Source organism: Phocoena phocoena, chromosome 8 (genome assembly GCF_963924675.1).
Source record: "Phocoena phocoena chromosome 8, mPhoPho1.1, whole genome shotgun sequence".
NCBI classification, from domain to species: Eukaryota; Metazoa; Chordata; class Mammalia; order Artiodactyla; family Phocoenidae; genus Phocoena; species Phocoena phocoena.
In genome coordinates, this window is record NC_089226.1 from 97,376,677 (window position 1) to 97,395,610 (window position 18,934).

At 43.0% G+C, this 18,934-nt stretch overlaps 1 protein-coding gene across 1 annotated transcript in view; it reads right to left on the reverse strand.

The window, feature by feature from the left end:
- Nucleotides 1–771: 771 nt before the first annotated feature.
- AGBL2 (AGBL carboxypeptidase 2) overlaps nt 772–18,934 on the reverse strand; it is a 40,642-nt gene continuing 22,479 nt past the window's right edge. The window contains 10 exon segments of the mRNA XM_065882103.1: nt 772–945; nt 2,493–2,576; nt 5,070–5,180; nt 5,691–5,816; nt 7,533–7,599; nt 10,889–11,019; nt 12,066–12,166; nt 12,708–12,834; nt 14,884–15,040; nt 16,810–17,592. Coding sequence (XP_065738175.1) covers nt 772–945; nt 2,493–2,576; nt 5,070–5,180; nt 5,691–5,816; nt 7,533–7,599; nt 10,889–11,019; nt 12,066–12,166; nt 12,708–12,834; nt 14,884–15,040; nt 16,810–17,592 — 1,861 coding nt within the window.

Here is an 18,934-nt window from a genome sequence, read left to right on the forward strand (position 1 = left end):
AAAGGAAGCAGGTAAAGTCAAAACAGGAGGCCTGGCATGAACTGGAGTGACCCTTGTTTAACGTGACTCCTGCACGTTGACATGCAGGCTGTAGCCAGCAGATGGTGCTTGGTGCTTGCGAGGGATAGAATATCTAAAATATCTATTCACATAAGATTATGCAGTTAACCAATCAAAGGGAACAATTTGTGGGAGAGAAAGAATTTTAATCGGTGGGTTAAAAAATTTACATAACCATGCTGAACATAATATATGCAACATTGACTTCCAGGTAGTACATGAGTTGTTTTCTCTATGTGGGAACACCTCACCCTGAGCAAACCTGACATACCCCAGTCAGACTAATCATTGAACACTAGAAAGCTCTGACACAAGACTTTTAACACAGTAAACTCCCAGAATACGTTTAAAACAGAGTTTGCACTTTTAAAATTGATTTGCACATAATTTTAGAGAGAATATCTATTGGTTAAACTGAGGTATATCTGTGTTGTAGTTTCACGAGCACACACTTCAATTTCTGATAAGGGAAGCTTTTGGATACATCACAATAAAATTTCATTTTATGAAAAAATAATTTCGTTCGTGAGGTATGCATCTGGAGCGCACGGACACAGTGTAAGCACCTGGGGTGAGGACAGCGCATGGTGAACACACAACACAGAATACCACAAATGAACGTAATTCCCTAGCATACAAATCCCTTCGTTACAAGATGTGTCTAACCCAAAACACAGCAAGGAAGCGCCTGTGTGGCATGGCCCAGGCACCCTATGGGTAGGTGTATATGTGCAAGGATGGGTATACCACCGCGGTCGTACGGCCTCCCTTTGTGGCAGGATATCTGTTCCTGGACCAGTTTGGCTTCGTATCTGGAGCTCGCTCTTGGCTGGGGTTTGTGTTTCTCTTTGGAGAGCATGATACTGTAAATCCTGGCTTCTCTCTCTGTGCAAACAAGACATAAAAGGTGAACCACTTGATGCTGCAATTCCTGAAGTTATAGTTAGGGTTGGTGCTGGTTTTGCAGGAGTCAGTGAGAAGTATTTGCATTTCCCCTCAAATACCAAAGTAGCTGGCGTTGGTACAGGGCAGGCATCAATCAAGCACTTGTCCTAGTCCCTCTGATAGCCAAAGGAAGGTCCATGGGCAATATTTTAATTGCCCTGAGAAGTTTAGGGACTGCATTTTATAAGCTGTCTAGAAACATTACGCAAAGGAAGAGAAGAGCTTAATTTACAGGCTGGGAGACTGTCTCCTTTTTTAGACTCTGCTTATCTGACCTGCCACAGAATTTAAATGCCTACATCTGTTACAGAAACATTAAATTAGAAATTTAAAGAAAATGAAGTAAAAGTAAAGGTTTGGATGGCATTCGTCTACTACATTGTGTTTAACTGAATCCCTGGTTACATGTTACAGCCTAGCTTGCATGTTTCAGTGGTAGGATATGGTTTTAGCCACCCACAGACATCCTGCAGTGGATGCTGTATGAGGAAAGAGGACAGTCATCACTTATCAGCGTGTCAGGACAGAATCCTCTTTGATTTGACTTTATCTACATCTCCCTTGTCACTGCTCTGTTTCTGTTATATCATGGTGGTTGGACTATCTACCTTGGTACCCCTCCTAGAGGATCACGGCCTTAAGGGAGGGCTCATGTCATACAGTCTTCAAAGGGCCCCACACATAGTAGATCCTCCATAAAATACTGACGGGTAAATGAGAGCATCATCCTGAGAACTGCCAAGCAGCAGACTTGGGAAGACGGCAGGGACTTCACCTTGAGAGAATCATCCGTTCTATACCTAGCGCACCTACAGTAATCCAGTGGTCCTCAATCTTTGCCCCACCCGGACACAGGTGAACAGCACTTTGCCACAGACACAATCAGGGCTATTTGAAACCGCAGCTCACCAGCTGTTTCTTTACTTCTTTTTCCTCCCTCTCAGGAAAGAATATGCAAGTTCAAAGGAGCAAGAGAGATGTTATTATAGGGATAAATAGGAATTCATTCTAACTTATTATTTTAAAAAAGCAAATCGTTCACAAACCTCGGTACCGAATGATCACTGTAACAGTGGATGTGAAACACCCCTCACAACTGATGGTGACACCCCGGTTTGTTAACACCTCCTAGGGTTCAGAACCACTGCGTTCACCATCACTTTTTACCTGAAATGTTGCCATGGATTTACAAAATAATAGCTACCTAACAAATGTTCATTGAAATGAAACTAAATTCTCCGTGGCAAGCTTTCAGCCCTGGGTGGGCTTCCTCCATCCTGCAGTACTTTGTGGGCAATGCCCCTGGCTGGTCAGGTGTTTTGTAGCCTGAGGCTACATCTAACTACGTTAGATGTTCACCTCAGCAGAACAAATCCAAGGAGGTGATACTGTGTGGATTGCAGACCACCACCCCTCCAAATCACATAACACATTTGAAAAATAAATTAATTGCTGGCATATATATATACATATATCAGGTGAAATACCTGCATTCTCTCTTTATTCTTAGTCAAAATCAAGGTGGTCATTTTTGATGGGCCCAGGGAGGTGCCTTTGTCTCTTCCATTTAACTAAAATAAATGAACACATTTTCACTAAATTTTCCACTTGGACAAGTGTGATTATATAAAACACACAGAGTAATTTTTATACATGCATGTTGGTTCATTATGATACTCTAACATGGAAAGAGAGGCAGAACACAAACAAATAGTAGTTTGAAGAAAAGAAGGAAACTAATACTTATTGAATGCCTACCATATGCCAGGCATTTCACACACGGTTTCGCATTGAATATTCTCAACAACCTTGTGTGTAGATATTATTACCCCAACATTTTAGATGCAGCAACTGAGCCCCTGGGTGGTTAAGTAACTCACGGAAAACTACATAGTGGGGATGGAATTTGAACTCAAGACAGACCCCATAGCTTGTGCTCTTGCCATTATTACACTAGACACTGAATGGCCCTCAATGCTGAACAGAGATGGCTGTGCTTTGGGCGGGCTCCTCCGTGTAATGCTGTGGGACCTTATTCTATCATCCCTAACCACAGGGCAGCATTCCACACGAGGAGGGCCTCATGCACCCTATTTGGCTACTATTGTACCCAAACCTATTTTTTTTTTTTTTTGGTGGTATGTGGGCCTCTCACTGTTGTGGCCTCTCCCTTTGCGGAGCACAGGCTCCGGACGCGCAGGCTCAGCGGCCATGGCTCACGGGCCCAGCCGCTCCGCGGCATGTGGGATCTTCCCGGACCGGGTCACGAACCCGTGTCCCCCGCATCGGCAGGCGGACTCTCAACCACTGCGCCACCAGGGAAGCCCCAAACCTATTTTTATACATAAAAGAATCAAGGATTTTATAGCCACACTCCAGAGTACTAAAAGTTAGGTGAATTTGTCTCCTCTGTTTCCTACTGCATCCTACTCTGTATGTAGCTTCCTGCTTACTTGTTAAAATACCCAGCAGACCCTAAGGTCCCTGAGGCAGGGATAGTGTTTTGTTCAATGTTGCACTCCCAGCATCCAACAGACAGCCTGGCGCATAGTAGTTACACAATACAATTTGCTGAATGGATGGATGGATGGTTAAAGCAGCCAGCTCTTATGTTTTGGGTATAAAATCACAATTCACCAATATGTGATATCAGACTTCAGTGGTGTCTAATCCAAAGCAGTGTCAGTGTCCCCACCAATTTTAATGTTCCTCTGCTCCCAGTGGTACTGACAGTAAGAGTGACACAGGGCTATTGCACTCTTCACCCTCTGAGAGAGACGTACTAATTGGAAAAATCAGAGAATCTGTGTGACAAAAAGTCAAGAATGGAACAGAATAGAGAGCCCAGAAATAAACTCATGCATATATAGTCAATTAATTTTCAACACAGGAGCCAAAAATAACCAGTGGGGGAAAAGACTGTATCCTTAATAAATGGTGCTAGGAAAACTAGATATCCACATGTGCAAAAGAATTCAACTGTACCCCGTCTTATACCATACACAAAAGTCAACACAAAATGGATTAAAAATTTAAATTCAAGATCCCAAACTGTACAACTTTTAGAAGAAAACATAGGGGGTAAAGTCCTTGACATTGGCAATGATTTTTTGGATTTGACATCAAAAGCAAAGACAATAAAAGCAAAATTTTTTACAAGTGAGACTAAAACTGAAAAGCTTCTGCACAACAAAGGAAACAATCAATAAAATGAAAAGATAACCTATCGAATGGGAGAAAATACTTGCAAACAATATAATCCAGCCTTAAAAAGGAAGGAAATCCTGCCATTTGCAACAAAACATATGCACATGGGTGGAGGGCATTATGCTAAGTGAAATGAGCCAGACAAAGACAAATGCTGCACGGTATCACTTATATGTGGAATCTAAAAAAAAAATTCAAACTCATAGAAACAGAGAGTAGAATGGTGGTTGCCAGGTGCTTGGGATTGGGGAAAATAGGGAGAGGGTGGTAAAAGGATACAAACTTTCAGTTATAAAATGAATGAGGTGTGAAGATTACCATGTATAGAATGGTGCCTATAGCTGACAGTACTGTGTTGTATAATTTAAATTTGCTAACAGAGTAGGACTTAAGAGTTCTCAGCAAAAAAAAAAAAAAAAAAAAGTGAATATTTCTTTGAGGTGAAGGATGTGTTAATTAACTAAACAGTGACAATCCTTTCTCAATGTGTATATATATATATATATATATATATATATATATATATATATATATCAAATCATCATGTTGTAGGGCTTCCCTGGTGGCGCAGTGGTTGAGAGTCCGCCTGCCGATGCAGGGGACACGGGTTCGTGCCCCGGTCCGGGAAGATCCCACATGCCGCGGAGCGGCTGGGCCCGTGAGCCATGGCCGCTGAGCCTGTGTGTCCAGAGCCTGTGCTCCGCAGTGGGAGAGGCCACAACAGTGAGAGGCCCGTGTACCGCAAAAAAAAAAAAAAAAATCATCATGTTGTACACTTTAACCATATTACCAAAAAAAAGGTTTTTAATAAATTTTCCATGAGTGAGTGAAAAAAAAAAAAAGTCAAGCAAAAATACTACCTCATTCAACCTTGGTTTTTCATTTTTCATCATTGAAGAACTGGTATTCTCTGAATTTTTGAAAAAAGCAGGCTGCTTTTGCAGAGTGGAAGCAAACCCTGCCCCTTCCTAGAAGGATTGCAAAGAGAATATTTTTCAGTTGCTCTATTACAATTAATCAACTCATAATTGACCCAATTCACCCAAGAGTAAAACTCCCACCTCTGAAAGCATTTTCATCTTTAGAAAGCAGGGGGTATGGTGTGGGCGTGGCAGGCAGGAAGGAGGTATCCAAGTGTCCTTAGCCTGGACCAGGCCTGAATTCTCAGCCACCCGGAATCTCTGGTCTAGTTCTAGCCACCACTTTTCCATTACCATCTCCTTCCTCTGGAAATCCAGACTTGGTGGAAACCCAGACTTGCTATGCTAGAGTGTAGTGGAGGATTAGTGCGCTAAGCTGAAGTCTGCTTAGGGATATCCAGAGGACCCATGGGAGAGTTCTGAAATCCAAATAGAAAACTTCCCCCTGCCCTATTTCCCATTCCCTTTCTGGCTTAGAGTAAGCCTTAACTCTTTGTCCTGCTCCCTCTGTAGAAAACTCTAACTGGACAGTAGAAGTAGGCAACAGAGCTTTCTTACTGGGGCATCTTCTGTTAACTTTGACTCCTGCATCAAATTACTTTTCTGATACTGTTTATTTCGCTGTTTCCTAGACTGAAGTGGCTTCCTTTTTTTCTTCTTATACATCTTCTTCTTCTGATTCAACTATTCCAGAAAGTACAGAGAAATTAGCCGTTGATGATTCCAGCGGTACGCCTACCCACATGTAGCACTCTTTTCACACAACACTCAAGACACAATGGCTAACCCAGTATGTGTGCCCTCACAGTTTTGAACTGCTGTTGGTTTGGAGAATCAAAAAACAGTTCAGTTACCTCATTACCAGAGACCCCTCCCCACTTAACACCATCCAAATCCCCCTATTATAGATATACTGCCAAAGGGGCACCTATACCAATAAACACATATCTGTGATATAAAATTTGAAAGCACATTACTTATGGCAATATTGGCAGGTACAGATAATACTGATTATTAGATGTGTGCTTAATAGATACAGTTTGGTTGTTACCATAGGGTGGCTTTAATAATTAAGCAAATGAAGCTCAGGACTAATTTTCCAGGTACCTATGGTGTGGTGAAGCTTATACTGATGCTGTTGTAAATCCAGCTGAAGAAACCGTAGGGTCCAGTCTGATATGGCTGGTTCCTTCTGACACAGCCTTAAACTCACCCTATGATGAAGACACTTCTTAATGCAACTAGGAAATCAGGTGCACAGTGAACCACAACAAACATTTTGCTGTTTCTAAAGCTCTTATACCATCTATGTGAAGAACAAGTCTGTTCATTGATGGGGCAGAAGAAAAATTACTTAATATATGGAAATATAAAAAAACTACCTAAGACCATGTAAACAAACAAATTTTTTAAAAAGTATGGCTCATTTGTGGGACTCCCCTGGTGGCGCAGTGGTTAGCAATTTGCCTCCCAGTGCAGGGGACACAGGTTTGAGCCCTGGTCTGGGAAGATCCTACATGCCGTGGAACAACTCAGCCCGTGTGCCACGACTACTGTGCTCTAGAGTCCGTGAGCCACAACTACTGAGCCTGCGTGCCACAACTACTGAAGCCCGCGTGCCTAGAGCCCGTGCTGTACAATGAGAAGCCACCGTAATAAGAAGCCCGCACACTGCAACGAAGAGGAGCCCCTGCTCGCCGCAACTAGAGAAAAGCCCTTGTGAAGCCAAAAATAAATAAATAAATTTATTTTTTAAAAAAAGTATGGGTCATTTTTTTAAAATTTTGTTTATATTTTATTTATTTATTTTTGGTTGCGTTGGGTCTTTGTTGCTGCGTGTGCGCAGGCTTTCTCTAGTTGTGGCGAGCAGGGGCTACCCTTCATTGCGGTGCGCGGGCTTCTCATTACGGTGGCTTCTCTTGTTGTACAGCACGGGCTCTAGGCAGCGGGCTTCAGTAGTTGTGGCACACGGGCTCAGTAGTTGTGGCGCAGGGGCTTAGCTGCTCCCCAGCATATGGGATCTTCCCAGACCAGGGATCGAACCCGTGTCCCCTGCATTGGCAGGTAGATTCTTAACCATGGCGCCACCAGGGAAATCCTGGGTCATTTCTAACAACCTCTATCTCTTAACATGGGTTTCACTTTTAGTTAAACTTTTTTTCCCCACTTTTAATTAATTTTGGAATAAATATGGAGTTCTCGCATGTTTCCCCCCTAGATTTAAAAAAGAAAGTCATAGAGGACAAAATGAAAGACTCCAGGGCAGGGTAACCAGTTAGGATGTTACTGCTGTATTTTCTGCAGATCTTGGGATAGTTGAAAATTCTTCCAAATTATCCAGTAGTGTCATGCTTTCTTTAGGCTGCTACTTTCTGGGTGCAAGAGTCTCTATAATCTTACCTCATCTGTTGTGTTCAGTAGGTGAACAGGGAGACCATCTGAGAAGGAGCTGTCAGAACCACTGGTGCTGTTGCCAAAAGGAAAGGAAAAAGGGAAATACCTGTTATTAATGTCTAGGATGTAAAACGCCTAGCAGACCAGCAGCATGGGATTAGGACACCTAGTCTGCTATTTGCCCCCATTGTCTGTGTTTCAATTACTAAGAATTCTTGATAAGCATATCCATTCATTCATTCTGAACACCTACTGCATGCCAGGCAGTGCACAGGAAACAGAGATGAACCAAGTGGCAAAATAAACACTGGCCGGATGGGCAAAGCTGCCCTTGGCAGTGATTGTGAGAGACTGTAGGATTCTTAATGAGCGGCCCTGGAGAACGGCAGGGGACTGGGATTTGTCTGCAAGCAGGGGCTTTGTCTCGTTCATACCTGTCTAGGCACTACCAGTTCAGAGAGCAAGGATCTGACTGGGTACTCTTCAAACATGTGTTGAATATGCAAATAGATATATTTAATAACAAAGAATCTGTAGGTCAGAGATTAGGAGTATTACTTTTATCACCCCAATTCCCCCTTCAAAAGTTTTGGAGCACATCTAGATTGATCTCAAGTCCTCCCCACAAACTGTCCCCTCCCCTTTTCTTCAAAGGCTAGGAGGAATGAAGACACAGATAATCCATCCTTTCTTCCTTCATCATGTCCTTTGCTTCTGTGTCACATTATATTTTCCCCTTTCCTGGGGTGTGGTTGGCTAGAACTGAAAGCTGTGCTCTATGACACGTCCTCCATATATAAAAAAACGTCTTAGGCACAAAACTCAAATCTCCTGGGAAAAGACCGCACTTCAAACCACTCTTGCTCAGCACTTTCATTCTGCTCAGGCCCCCCCGCCCTCCCATCAGTGCACAATGAGGAGCCCCACAGCAAGGCAGCAGGAAGAAAGCCCTCTCTTCTCTGATCTAATTCCCAACTCCCTGTTCTCACAAGGCTTTTCCAGTCTGAGGAGTAGCCTTTGAGGCCACTAGATAATAGCCTCTGAAGTCCCTTTCGGAGGTAATAGAAAACTTTAACAAATGGGATAAAAAACATTAGATGCAGTATACCCCAGATGATGTCGAAAATCATGTATGTGCACGCAGACCAAGCAAACTCAAACTGGGCTTGCACACAAGTCTGCTTTTCTGTGTAACCGTGTGAATGGATAGGAGGAGCCCCATGGAGGCTGGTGCAGAGGTTGGCAGATTGGTTTCAGTAACTCTTAACTAAATGCCTCAGAGTATCCCTGCTGAGCCTGTCAGAATGCAGTCAGGATGCTTCTGAGTTGGTCCCCCTGGGCCCTATATGTATGACTTGATATGCGGGAGGCATTTTGTTTTTGAGGCTGAAAGTGAAGAGGGTTTGATGCAGTGGTCCTGGAGAGTTAGGCAAAGGATTCTGGGAGAGTGGAAGAGGCGACGTGGTGAATGGGACACCCTACCTGGGCTGCTGGTCTGGTTTAAGGTTCCTAAAGAGACATTTGGGAGACTCAGCCAGCAGAACTACTTTAGGACCCAGGATCAACGTGCTACATAGAGTGGGTGGGCGAGCCATCCCCTTCCCACTTTCTACCACAGACTACAGTGCAGTCTCTAGCAGAAGGCCGCCATGCCCTGACCAGAACCTTCTGACTGGGGACAGCTGGGGCGGTAAGCTTGAGTAGCAGGTGTTCTGGTATACCTGTGAAATAACCACCCCCTACCTGGGGGCTTCTTAAAATAGCTGTGGAGACTATTAGAGTGGGCCCGAGATCCTACATACTGAATGAACTCAACAAATATTTATTGAGCTCTCCCTATGTGCCAGGTACTGTTCTAAGTAAATGAGATACAGAGATGAACAAAACAAAGATCTCTGACCTTGTGGAACGTACACCCTAGTAGGGGGAGACGGGCAATAAATAACAGACACAACAAAGACATAAGTGATATAGAATGACAAATGATACAGAAGGTGGTAAAATGCTATGGAAAAAAGCAGAGCATGTAAAGGGGTTGAGGAACGGCAGGAGGGTGAAGGCAGGGGAGCAAGCTGCAATATTAGAGTAATGAGGGTAGAGGCCACACTGTAAAAGCTGGCGCTTAAGCAAAGACTTGAAGGGGGTGAAGGAATTAGCATTGTGAATATCTGGGGGAGAGCAGTTGGAACTGCCAGTGCAAGGGCCCTGAGGTAGAGCGGGGAGGCCAGTGTAGCTGTAGCAGTGTGTGAGAGGTGAGGGTGGAGGTCACAGAGGTAGCAGATGGCTAGATCCTATAGCCTTGTAGGCCACTGTAGGGTCCTTGACTTTGTATCTGAGTGAAGTGGTGGAGCCACTGAGGTGTTTTTAAACAGAGGAACGACACGATCTGATTTACTTTAAAAGAATCACTCTCCTGGTTTTCTTTTGGCCGTGCTGGTCCCTTCCTAGTCTTATTCGCTGGCTCTTCACGGTCTCTTTAACCTCTTACAGCTATGGTACCCAGCTCAGACTCAGCCCTCTTCTCTACTCTACCTGCACTTACTCCCTTGGGATATCTGCCACACTTAAGGTTTAAATATCATCTATCCATGATGACTCTCTCCATCAGACCTCTCTACACTGAACTCCAGACTCATATATCCAACTGCTTATTCCATATCTCCATTTAGACATCTACTAGACACCTCAAACTCAACATACCCAACACCAGATTCCTGATCTTCATCACCCCCCTAACCTTCTCCTCCCACTTCATCTTCCCCAGCTCAGTTAAAGGCAACTCCATCCAACCAATTATAGAGTCATTCTCTCTTTCTCTCATGCCCGATATCCAATCCATAAGCAAATCTTAATGTGTGAAACTTCAAAATATATCTAGAATCCAACCAATTCCCACAGCCCCAAACACTGCTACACCCCTAAGCACCATCACCCTTCTTCTGTATTATTGCAAGAGCCTCCCAATGAGTGTCCTGCTTAGACCTTTCCTCTTTACAATCTCTTTTCCACATAGCAGCCCCAGTAAAACCTAAGTCAGGTCACGATACTTGTGTACCTAAAACCTTCCGAAGGCTTTCCATCTCCCTTGAAGTAAAAGACAAAGGCTTCACAATTGCCTATGAGGCCCTACACAAACTGCCTGCCCATCTCCCTAACGCTTTCTAGAGCCTAGAAGAGAGGCTGTCAAAGATCAGGCACTCAATACAGAGTTGTTGAAGGAATGAAGTGCATTCAAGGGTGCCGTGATTTATTCAATATTTTGCACCTGAGGTTCAAAACCGACAAAACAACAGAGCAGGCAAGACAATTAAAAAAAAATATATAGAACCCCTATGTTTTTTCTTTGAAATGAAGTTTGTTACCTGGATTCAATGTCAGTCAAAGAGATGTCACTCCAGCTTCCTGCTAAATCCATATCTTGTCCAAGTTCTTTGAATTTTTTATGGATCTCCTGTTGTAAGAGCTCTTTAAGCTCTGCTAGACACTGCATGAACTATGGAAGTGAAAAAAAGAACTATTTTTGATTATTCATTTAGTTATTCATCAGATATTTACTAAGTATACGCTGAAAGGCACTTTATTTATTGCTGGGGACATAAAGATGAGTAAGCTGTAACCTCTGCTACTAAGGACGTGTTAACAATAAGTTACATGAGCTGTAAGAACAGACAGAAGCATTTTTAGGGCAGAATATCAGTGAACACTGCTTTAGTCACTTTTCCCTGGCTAAAGCCAATAATACACTTCTTGAACAATGCAAAGGTCAGATTTATTTTATTTTATTGAGTAGGGAAAGTTAGAATGGGGTTGTTCAGAATTTGGCCTACGGCAAATCTGATTTAACAGGCCCTATGTTGAGGTCAAAGTGTCTTTTAAGTATTTTTTAATTGAACAGTTGCATCCAGAGTGGTGCATGTCATGTGTTCCCAGGGCCGACATTTCAGAGGCGGTATGAGAGACGAGTTAGAGCCCATGAGTACAGGCTCCCTTTTAAGAAGGCGAGTGGTGATGCGAAATAGAAATAATCTCCTGGAGCAACAAGGCTAAAGGAAGCCTTTGTTTGTATTTAGGATGGGGGCAGCTTGAGAACATCTGCAGTCGAGGGGAAGAAGAAAAGGAAAAAACTGAGGGCACAGAAAAGAGAGGAGGTAACTGAGGCAAGACCTCAGGGAGGCCACAGGGGAGGCTGGCAAGTGCTTGAAGGACAGGGATAGTTCTGGAGAAGAGAAAGGACACCTGATTTTCTGAAATAGGAGGAAGGGAAGTAAGAATTGGTGCTGCCACAGCTAAGCCTAGAAGTGAGGGAGAGGGGTGCTGAAGGGAAGCTGGCACCATGGCCTCTGTTCTTGGGGAAGTATGAGGTCTTATTGTTTGCTGAGACTGCAGGCTGGGGGCTTTCTTATTTTCTTTGATTAGAAAAACTTCAGAAAAATATTAAGAGGAAAATAAAGATTGCCTGTAATCCCACCGGGCTGACTTCGGACCCATGTGAAAACGATCACAGTAACGTCACCATATTTCCTGAAACCCCATTTTTACCTTGGTTCTGTCAGGATCACAGAAATCCAGAAGGGTGTCACAGACATGATAACCCAGGGATGTTAGATCCTCAGGGGTAAAGTGAGTGTCTCTTCTATTGCCTGCGGGAAAAATCCATAACACTTCTTATTAAATCTTAATGAGCAAATGCAAATCTAATTTATGAATATCTCGTTAGAAACACCACCTATGATTCTAGAATATTACGCTTCTGGACAGGGTCTCTCTCCTTCTAGTTTTAGTTTGATTCAGGAGAACCTCTGACAATGAATAAGTTTACAATCATGATGGCTACAGTTACTGAGGCTTTACTCTGTGGTAGGCACTATGTCAAGTGCTTTACATGCACTGCCTCATTAAGTAGTGCCTGTAATGCAGGTACTATTATTATTGCCAGTAAACGGAAATTCAAACCCAGAGCTGTCTGATTTCCAGGGCCTGAGCAACGACTATGCCATACTGCCCCATCAGGTATTATGTTTCACACTCATATTTTGGGTTCTCAAATTTAACATTAAGGCACAGACAAGAAAATCTTCTACGTCAATTATTTCCCCAACATTCAAGGAGATTTCATCTCCCCAGTGCTTTGCTTGGCGTCCCCTTGCCATGCTGGCTTATGATATACAAAAGAGAGCTTACCCAGTGTGGACCCACCAAAGGTAGACTCCATGGTATAGCTGTTTAGGATTCCCATCCGCCACATCACGACTCGTCCTGTTCCTTCTTTGCACTTTTGGACTTTAAAATTACAACTATGGAAAGAGAACTAAAGAGAAATCCAAGCCCTCTGTTAATTATAAATTGGCAAACGTTAAGATGTCTAAAATTCACTAATATGAATTAAAAAAATGGTTCCCTTGGGTTCTATATGTTACTTCCTAACGTATGTTCCATAACGTACTAATTCTAAGAGATGTTACTAGATGTAACAGAGGAAAAAAATGAGTTCTGTTGGTCAGGGGGAAGAAGGTTTAACAAGACCAAACAGGCCTCCTCTGCGGGACTTCTCAGAGCATTTAATATGTTGTTGTGAACGCTGACCCTCCAAAGGGGAGAGAGTATATTCTGATTTTCATTGCTCATGAACCCTTCCTTTCCTTCGCCACCTTCCCCAGGGACATTTTGCAGGACTAGGGTTCCTTGAGGGCCTGTTTGGGAACGCTGGCTTACTTTAGCATTCAAGGCACTAGCCAGCCTTTCTAAGGTTTATTTTCTACCCCTCCCCAACTTGAACCCTTGGGTCTAGCTGCATTTGCCCTCTTTCTATGAGCTGTGTGTGCCCCGCCCCTACAGCCTCTGCCTAGAGCTCTTCTGCTGCTCATCACTAACGTTTCTGGCTTGGAGTTCAATATCCTCCACTGTCTTTCATGACCGCCCCAATTCTCTTTCCTCACTTGGAGTCTGTAAACATATACTTTGCAACTATCCCAACCTATCCTGTCCTGCTGAAAATGCTTTAGAGTTGGAAGGCGTCTCACTACCAGTGATTTCTGAATTGTGCTCTCTGAAATCCAGAGGTTCTACCGAGGAGCCCCAGGGCGCTCCTGCTGCAAGAACTGAGGAGGACACAGGACGGCAGGGTGCTGAGCCCTCCCTCCGCCCACTTCCACTAGCCCAGCGCTGCTTTTCATTGTTTTAAATGCTAGGTTCCCGATGGGATTTCATGTGAAGAAAAGAGATTCCTGGAAAAAACAGGAAGATTGAAAAAAGAAAAGGAAAAAGAAAGGAAAGAAGGGAGGGAGGGATAAAGGGCAGAAGGAAAAAAGGCTTCCTTTTTCTTTCTTCTCTGTTTTTACAGATAAGAGTAGCAGAGACAAAACATTTGTCCTGTATCTTTATGTGAGAAAATTTACACTCTCATTTAAATACTTTTCTGAATCCAGCCTTCTTCTTTCTTCTTTCCAATGACAGTTACATTTTGTGAATTTATTTATGATGTTGAAAACCAGCTTCTAAATCAATGCAGATACAACTGTCACAGAGCTGTTACTCAGCCAACTATTAAAGACTTTTAAGTTGTTTTTATTAGCCCTTTAATATCTTGCAGTTATTTGTGATCTTGTATTACATAAACGTTTCTGTGGAGGCTCATATAATATTAGCATTTTGCTATTAGCAATATTAGCATTTGTCCTTCAGTCCCTTCTTCCACTGCCAAACACAGGATGAAAGATGATAGAGAATTCTACCTACTAACAGTTTGAACCTGTGCCTAGAGCAATTAAAAAAATCATCTTTATTGAGATATAATTCACATACCATAAAATCCACACATTTAAAGCACACAATTCAGTGATTTAAAGATATTCAGAGTTGTGCGACCATTACCACAACCTAAGTTTAGAACATTTTCATCACCCCGAAAAGAAACCCAGTACCCCTCATTAGCAGTCACTCCCCATGCCATCCTCCCCACATCAGCCCTAGGCAATCATTAACCCACTTTCTGTCTCTATATATTTGCCTCTTCTGAACATTTCATAGAATGGAATCATATATGTGGCTTTTCGTGTCTAGCTTCTTTTACTTAGCATAATGTTTTCAAGGTTCATCCGTGTCCTAGCATACCAGTACTTAATTCTTCTTACTGCCAAATAACATTCCATTGTGTGGATATACTACATTTTACATATCTTTTCATCGGACACAGAGTAATTCTTAAAGCCACACGTTTCTAAATTCTTGAAGTCCAGGTAGCTGGGATTTACCCAAGATAATGGAGAGATAAAAGTGGCAAATCAAACACTGCATATAGGAAGCAATGAGTTATCCTTCCCCCTTAGTCAATGGACAGAAAATTACCTTACATGCTTACCTTATCTGGTGCATTTTTGCTTAACATTAAAGGAAAGACTCGCTCGTGAAGCCAGAACTTGTGATCATTGTTATTACAGCCGTACAGGAAGATATTACTCTTACGGCTGTGGCCGTGGAAATCACAATACAAGAGAACCTCCCTTTCTTCAAGAAGTCTGTTGGGGGTGGGGGAGGCAAACAAAGAACTCAGTGGATATACAGGGCATGAGCATGATCAAGGATCCTTTGGAGTCTCTTCCTTAAGGATGTCTGTTGATACTTTCCCCCCTAAGAAAATTTCAGCCCCTAATGACCTTCAAAGGACCCTATGCCCAACCTCAGCCCCTGCTGGAAACATGTCACCAGCACTCCTTGCCTCTGCCAGCCAGAGGAACTTGATGGAAAAGGGGATGTGGAAAGGGGAGATGGGTAGGCCTTGCATAAGCTGACAAGAAAGAGGAGAAAATCTACCAAAGGAAAGCCCACTCTGGTGCAGAACTGTGGAAAAGAGAGAGAGGTAGAGAGGGGAAAGAACCAAAGAAAGCCTTGGTTTCTGACATTCCAGGGCTAGTTCCTTTAAGACTCAGCTCTTCTTTGTTTCCTGATTACCAGGACACCTCCAAACATCTTCTCCATGATGAAGGTGGTGGTAACAATAATGCCCCACATTTACAGCGTGCAGGGTACTGTGCTATTAGATTACATGGATTATCTCATTGAATCCTCACAGTCACCACCCAGCACAGGTACTATTATCCCCATTCTACAGATAAGAAAGCAGAAGCACAGAGAGGTTAAATCACTTCCATGGTCCCAGAACCAGCCAGTAGTAAAACCAGGTCTCAAACCCAGGCCTGCCTGACTCCAATATATGCTCTTAGCCATTTTGCCTACCAACCCAACACAACTCTCAGCCATTCACACAGATATGGTGAGAAGGTGCGTGCGTTCACATATTCGTATCTGCTGCAGTTGCATGCCCAGCGAAATGGAAGCTCCCTTAAGGCGGGTGCTATTCTATCATAGGCTTCAACTGCTTTTATATATGCTTGGAAAATGCAGATTGATTTATTATTCTTTTTTTTTTAAAAAAAAATAAATTTATTTATTTATTTTTGGCTGCATTGGGTCTTTGTTGCTGCACGCGGGCTTTTCTAGTTGTGGCGAGCGGGGGCTGCTCTTTGTTGCGGTGATCAGGCTTCTCACTGCAGTGGCTTCTCTTGTTGTGGAGCACGGGCTCTAGGCACATGGGCTTCAGTAGTTGTGGCTCACGGGCTCTAGAGCGCAGGCTCAGTAGTTGTGCCCCACGGCATGTGGGATCTTCCCGGACCAGGGCTCGAACCCGTGTCCCCTGCATTGGCAGGCGTACTCCCAACCACTGAGCCACCAGGGAAGTCCCATTATTATTCATTCTTCATAAGAGGCAATATAAGATGGTAATAAGGCATTCAGACTCTGCAACCAGAGAACTAGCTCTATGACTGGGCAAGTTTCTTAAACTTTCTGGGCCTTAATTTCCTCATCATATACAAGATGGGGATATTGATTGTGCCTACCTCACAGGGTGAATGTGAAGATTAAACGGGTCATGTGTAATACTGCCTGTCGTACATAAGCACTCACTAATTGTTAGGTACTACTATTATTATTACTGTTACACAAGTCCCATCATGAAGACCTATGAACTCCTTGACTTTTGACCTTTTCCATTCAATCATTTCACTTATAAGTGAAATGCTTCTAGCTGAAATCTCGCATGTTCAGTTTCAACCCAAAGCTAAGACATGATTTAAAGTTTGAAAATGAACAAACCCAAGTGGCTGCAAAGAGAACGTTGAAGACTGTCCACAAAGCTATACCCGATTCCTGTGCCATGAGAAGAGATCTCATGCCATCAGATAGTGCTGACAGCGTTCAGAGTAAGACTAATAGATAAAAGCCTCACCTCTTGATCATGTTCCTGGTGTGCCAGATACAAGGAAAAGACTCCTTCAGAATAGTTTTATAATGCCTGTTCAAGTCCCTTCCAGCCAATGAACAACGATAATTCCCCACGATCACTCCGTCTGGATTTAACATGGGAACCACTTTGAAGATAAAGATATCTCTGAGGAGCTGGGCATCTGGGGAGTTGCTAAGGATGAAGTCCAAAAAGCCTTTCATAATCCAAGAGCCATTACTTTCCCCAGGGTGCACTCTGGCAGTCAAGACCACAGCTTTCTTTGCAGCTGCCTCTTGAGGGGTCCGGGCTGGGTTGGTGATGGTGAGCAGGTAGACGATGTTTCCTGCAAGGCTCCTACATAAAGTTCGGAGTTTGCAGAACTGAGATTGGACGGGGCTGTTTGCCACTGACAGGAGGAAGCACTGCAAGTCAGTATACGTATATGGGTAGAAGTGTGCAAAGAAGCAAGTGTCCTGGTCATGTGGAAACTGAATGGTCCATGTGAGACAGTAAAAGGGCTGCTGCCCATCATCCGTGTTGCTCCTATAGTACCTGATTTCATTTCCTTCTCTCCTCCAGCCAATGCTGTGGGTGCTGGCATCCAATTGGGAATACATGAGTGGCTTCATCCCTATAGTATAAAGGCTCTTGGGTTTCAGGAGGTTGACGATGGTGAAGCGATAGGTGACATCTTTTCTGGTGTTCTGAATTCGAAAATAAAACCACTGAGTGTGCTTATTCGTGTAGAGGTCAGTTCGCAAGGTGAGTTCATACTCATAGGTGTTTCTGTAATAGAGAACACAGAAGAATATCTCTATAACTCCACACGCCCCTCAAAAAACAAACATTGTTTCCCTCTGGTAAAAACAGATCTTATTACAACAGAAAAGCCTGCTACATCACATATTTATTTTCTTATTTCCCTAGTTTTCCAACTCACATATTAGGCTAGCAGGAACTTGGGAAAAGAAAGTTTATTCGGACTGGGACAGGAAGAATCTCAAAACTTCCACTGCTGCACAGCATTTCTGGGAGCACTGTGAGCTTCTTGGTATCTTTTGAGAGTATCCAATAGCAGTTTCTAACCACTTCAACACATTTCTCTTCAACACACTGAACAGCAGTGAAGCCAGAGCCCCATGTTGGCTGTTAGCTACATCCTGGACATCATCACTGTAGAGGAGATCTGTAAGCCCTCTGTGCTATTTTTATATCTGATCCTCACTTATTTGAAGATGAGGGGGCATCTCTGGAATGCTTTCACCTTGTTGAACTTGCAGAAGACAAAATACAAATGCCAAAAAGCATGGAAAGATATTCACCCACATGCATAATTAATGAAGTACCAATTAAAATAGGATGCCCTTTCCCCCTCCACCTCATCAACATTCCAGTGCTGCGAACCAGGCACTCTCACACACAGTTGATGGGGACTGAAATCACACTGGGAGGGCAAATGGGCAAAAACTAGCAGTACTGAAGTGATCAAACCCTGAACCAACAATTTTATTTCTAGAGTTTATCTCATAAAACCACAAATACTTAAAAATATAAATGCAGGGAATTCCCTGGTGGTCCAGTGGTTAGGACTCTGCGCTTCCACTGCAGGGGGCATGGATTCGATCCCTGGTCGGGGAGCTAAGATCCCGCAAGCTGCACAGTGCGACCAAAAAAAAAAATGCCTAAGGGTATTAATTCATTAAGCAAAATATTGTAAACATCTTAATTTCCCATCAGTTGGGGACAAGGTAAATAAGGTATGGAGTATCCATACAATAGGACAATAGGAATATCTGTGATATGGCCATAGAAAAATATTTAAATTTTATTAAGTGGAAAAAAGCAACATGTAAAACAGTATGTATACCACTTTCCTATTTTAAAAAATATATAATTTGTGTATATTACATATTATAGAGAGAGAAAGAAAATTAATGCATATACACAAAACTATAAACAGTTGCTGCATCCAGGAGGTATGATTATAGAACTGCAACTTTTATGGTATTTTTATTGAGACTGTAAAAAATTAATAACCAGAAACCCAATTAAATAGAGTTGGGAGACCAGAAGAGGGAGCTCTCATGCCCTGCAATGATAGCAGAGCCCAACAGGAAGAAAAAAAGAC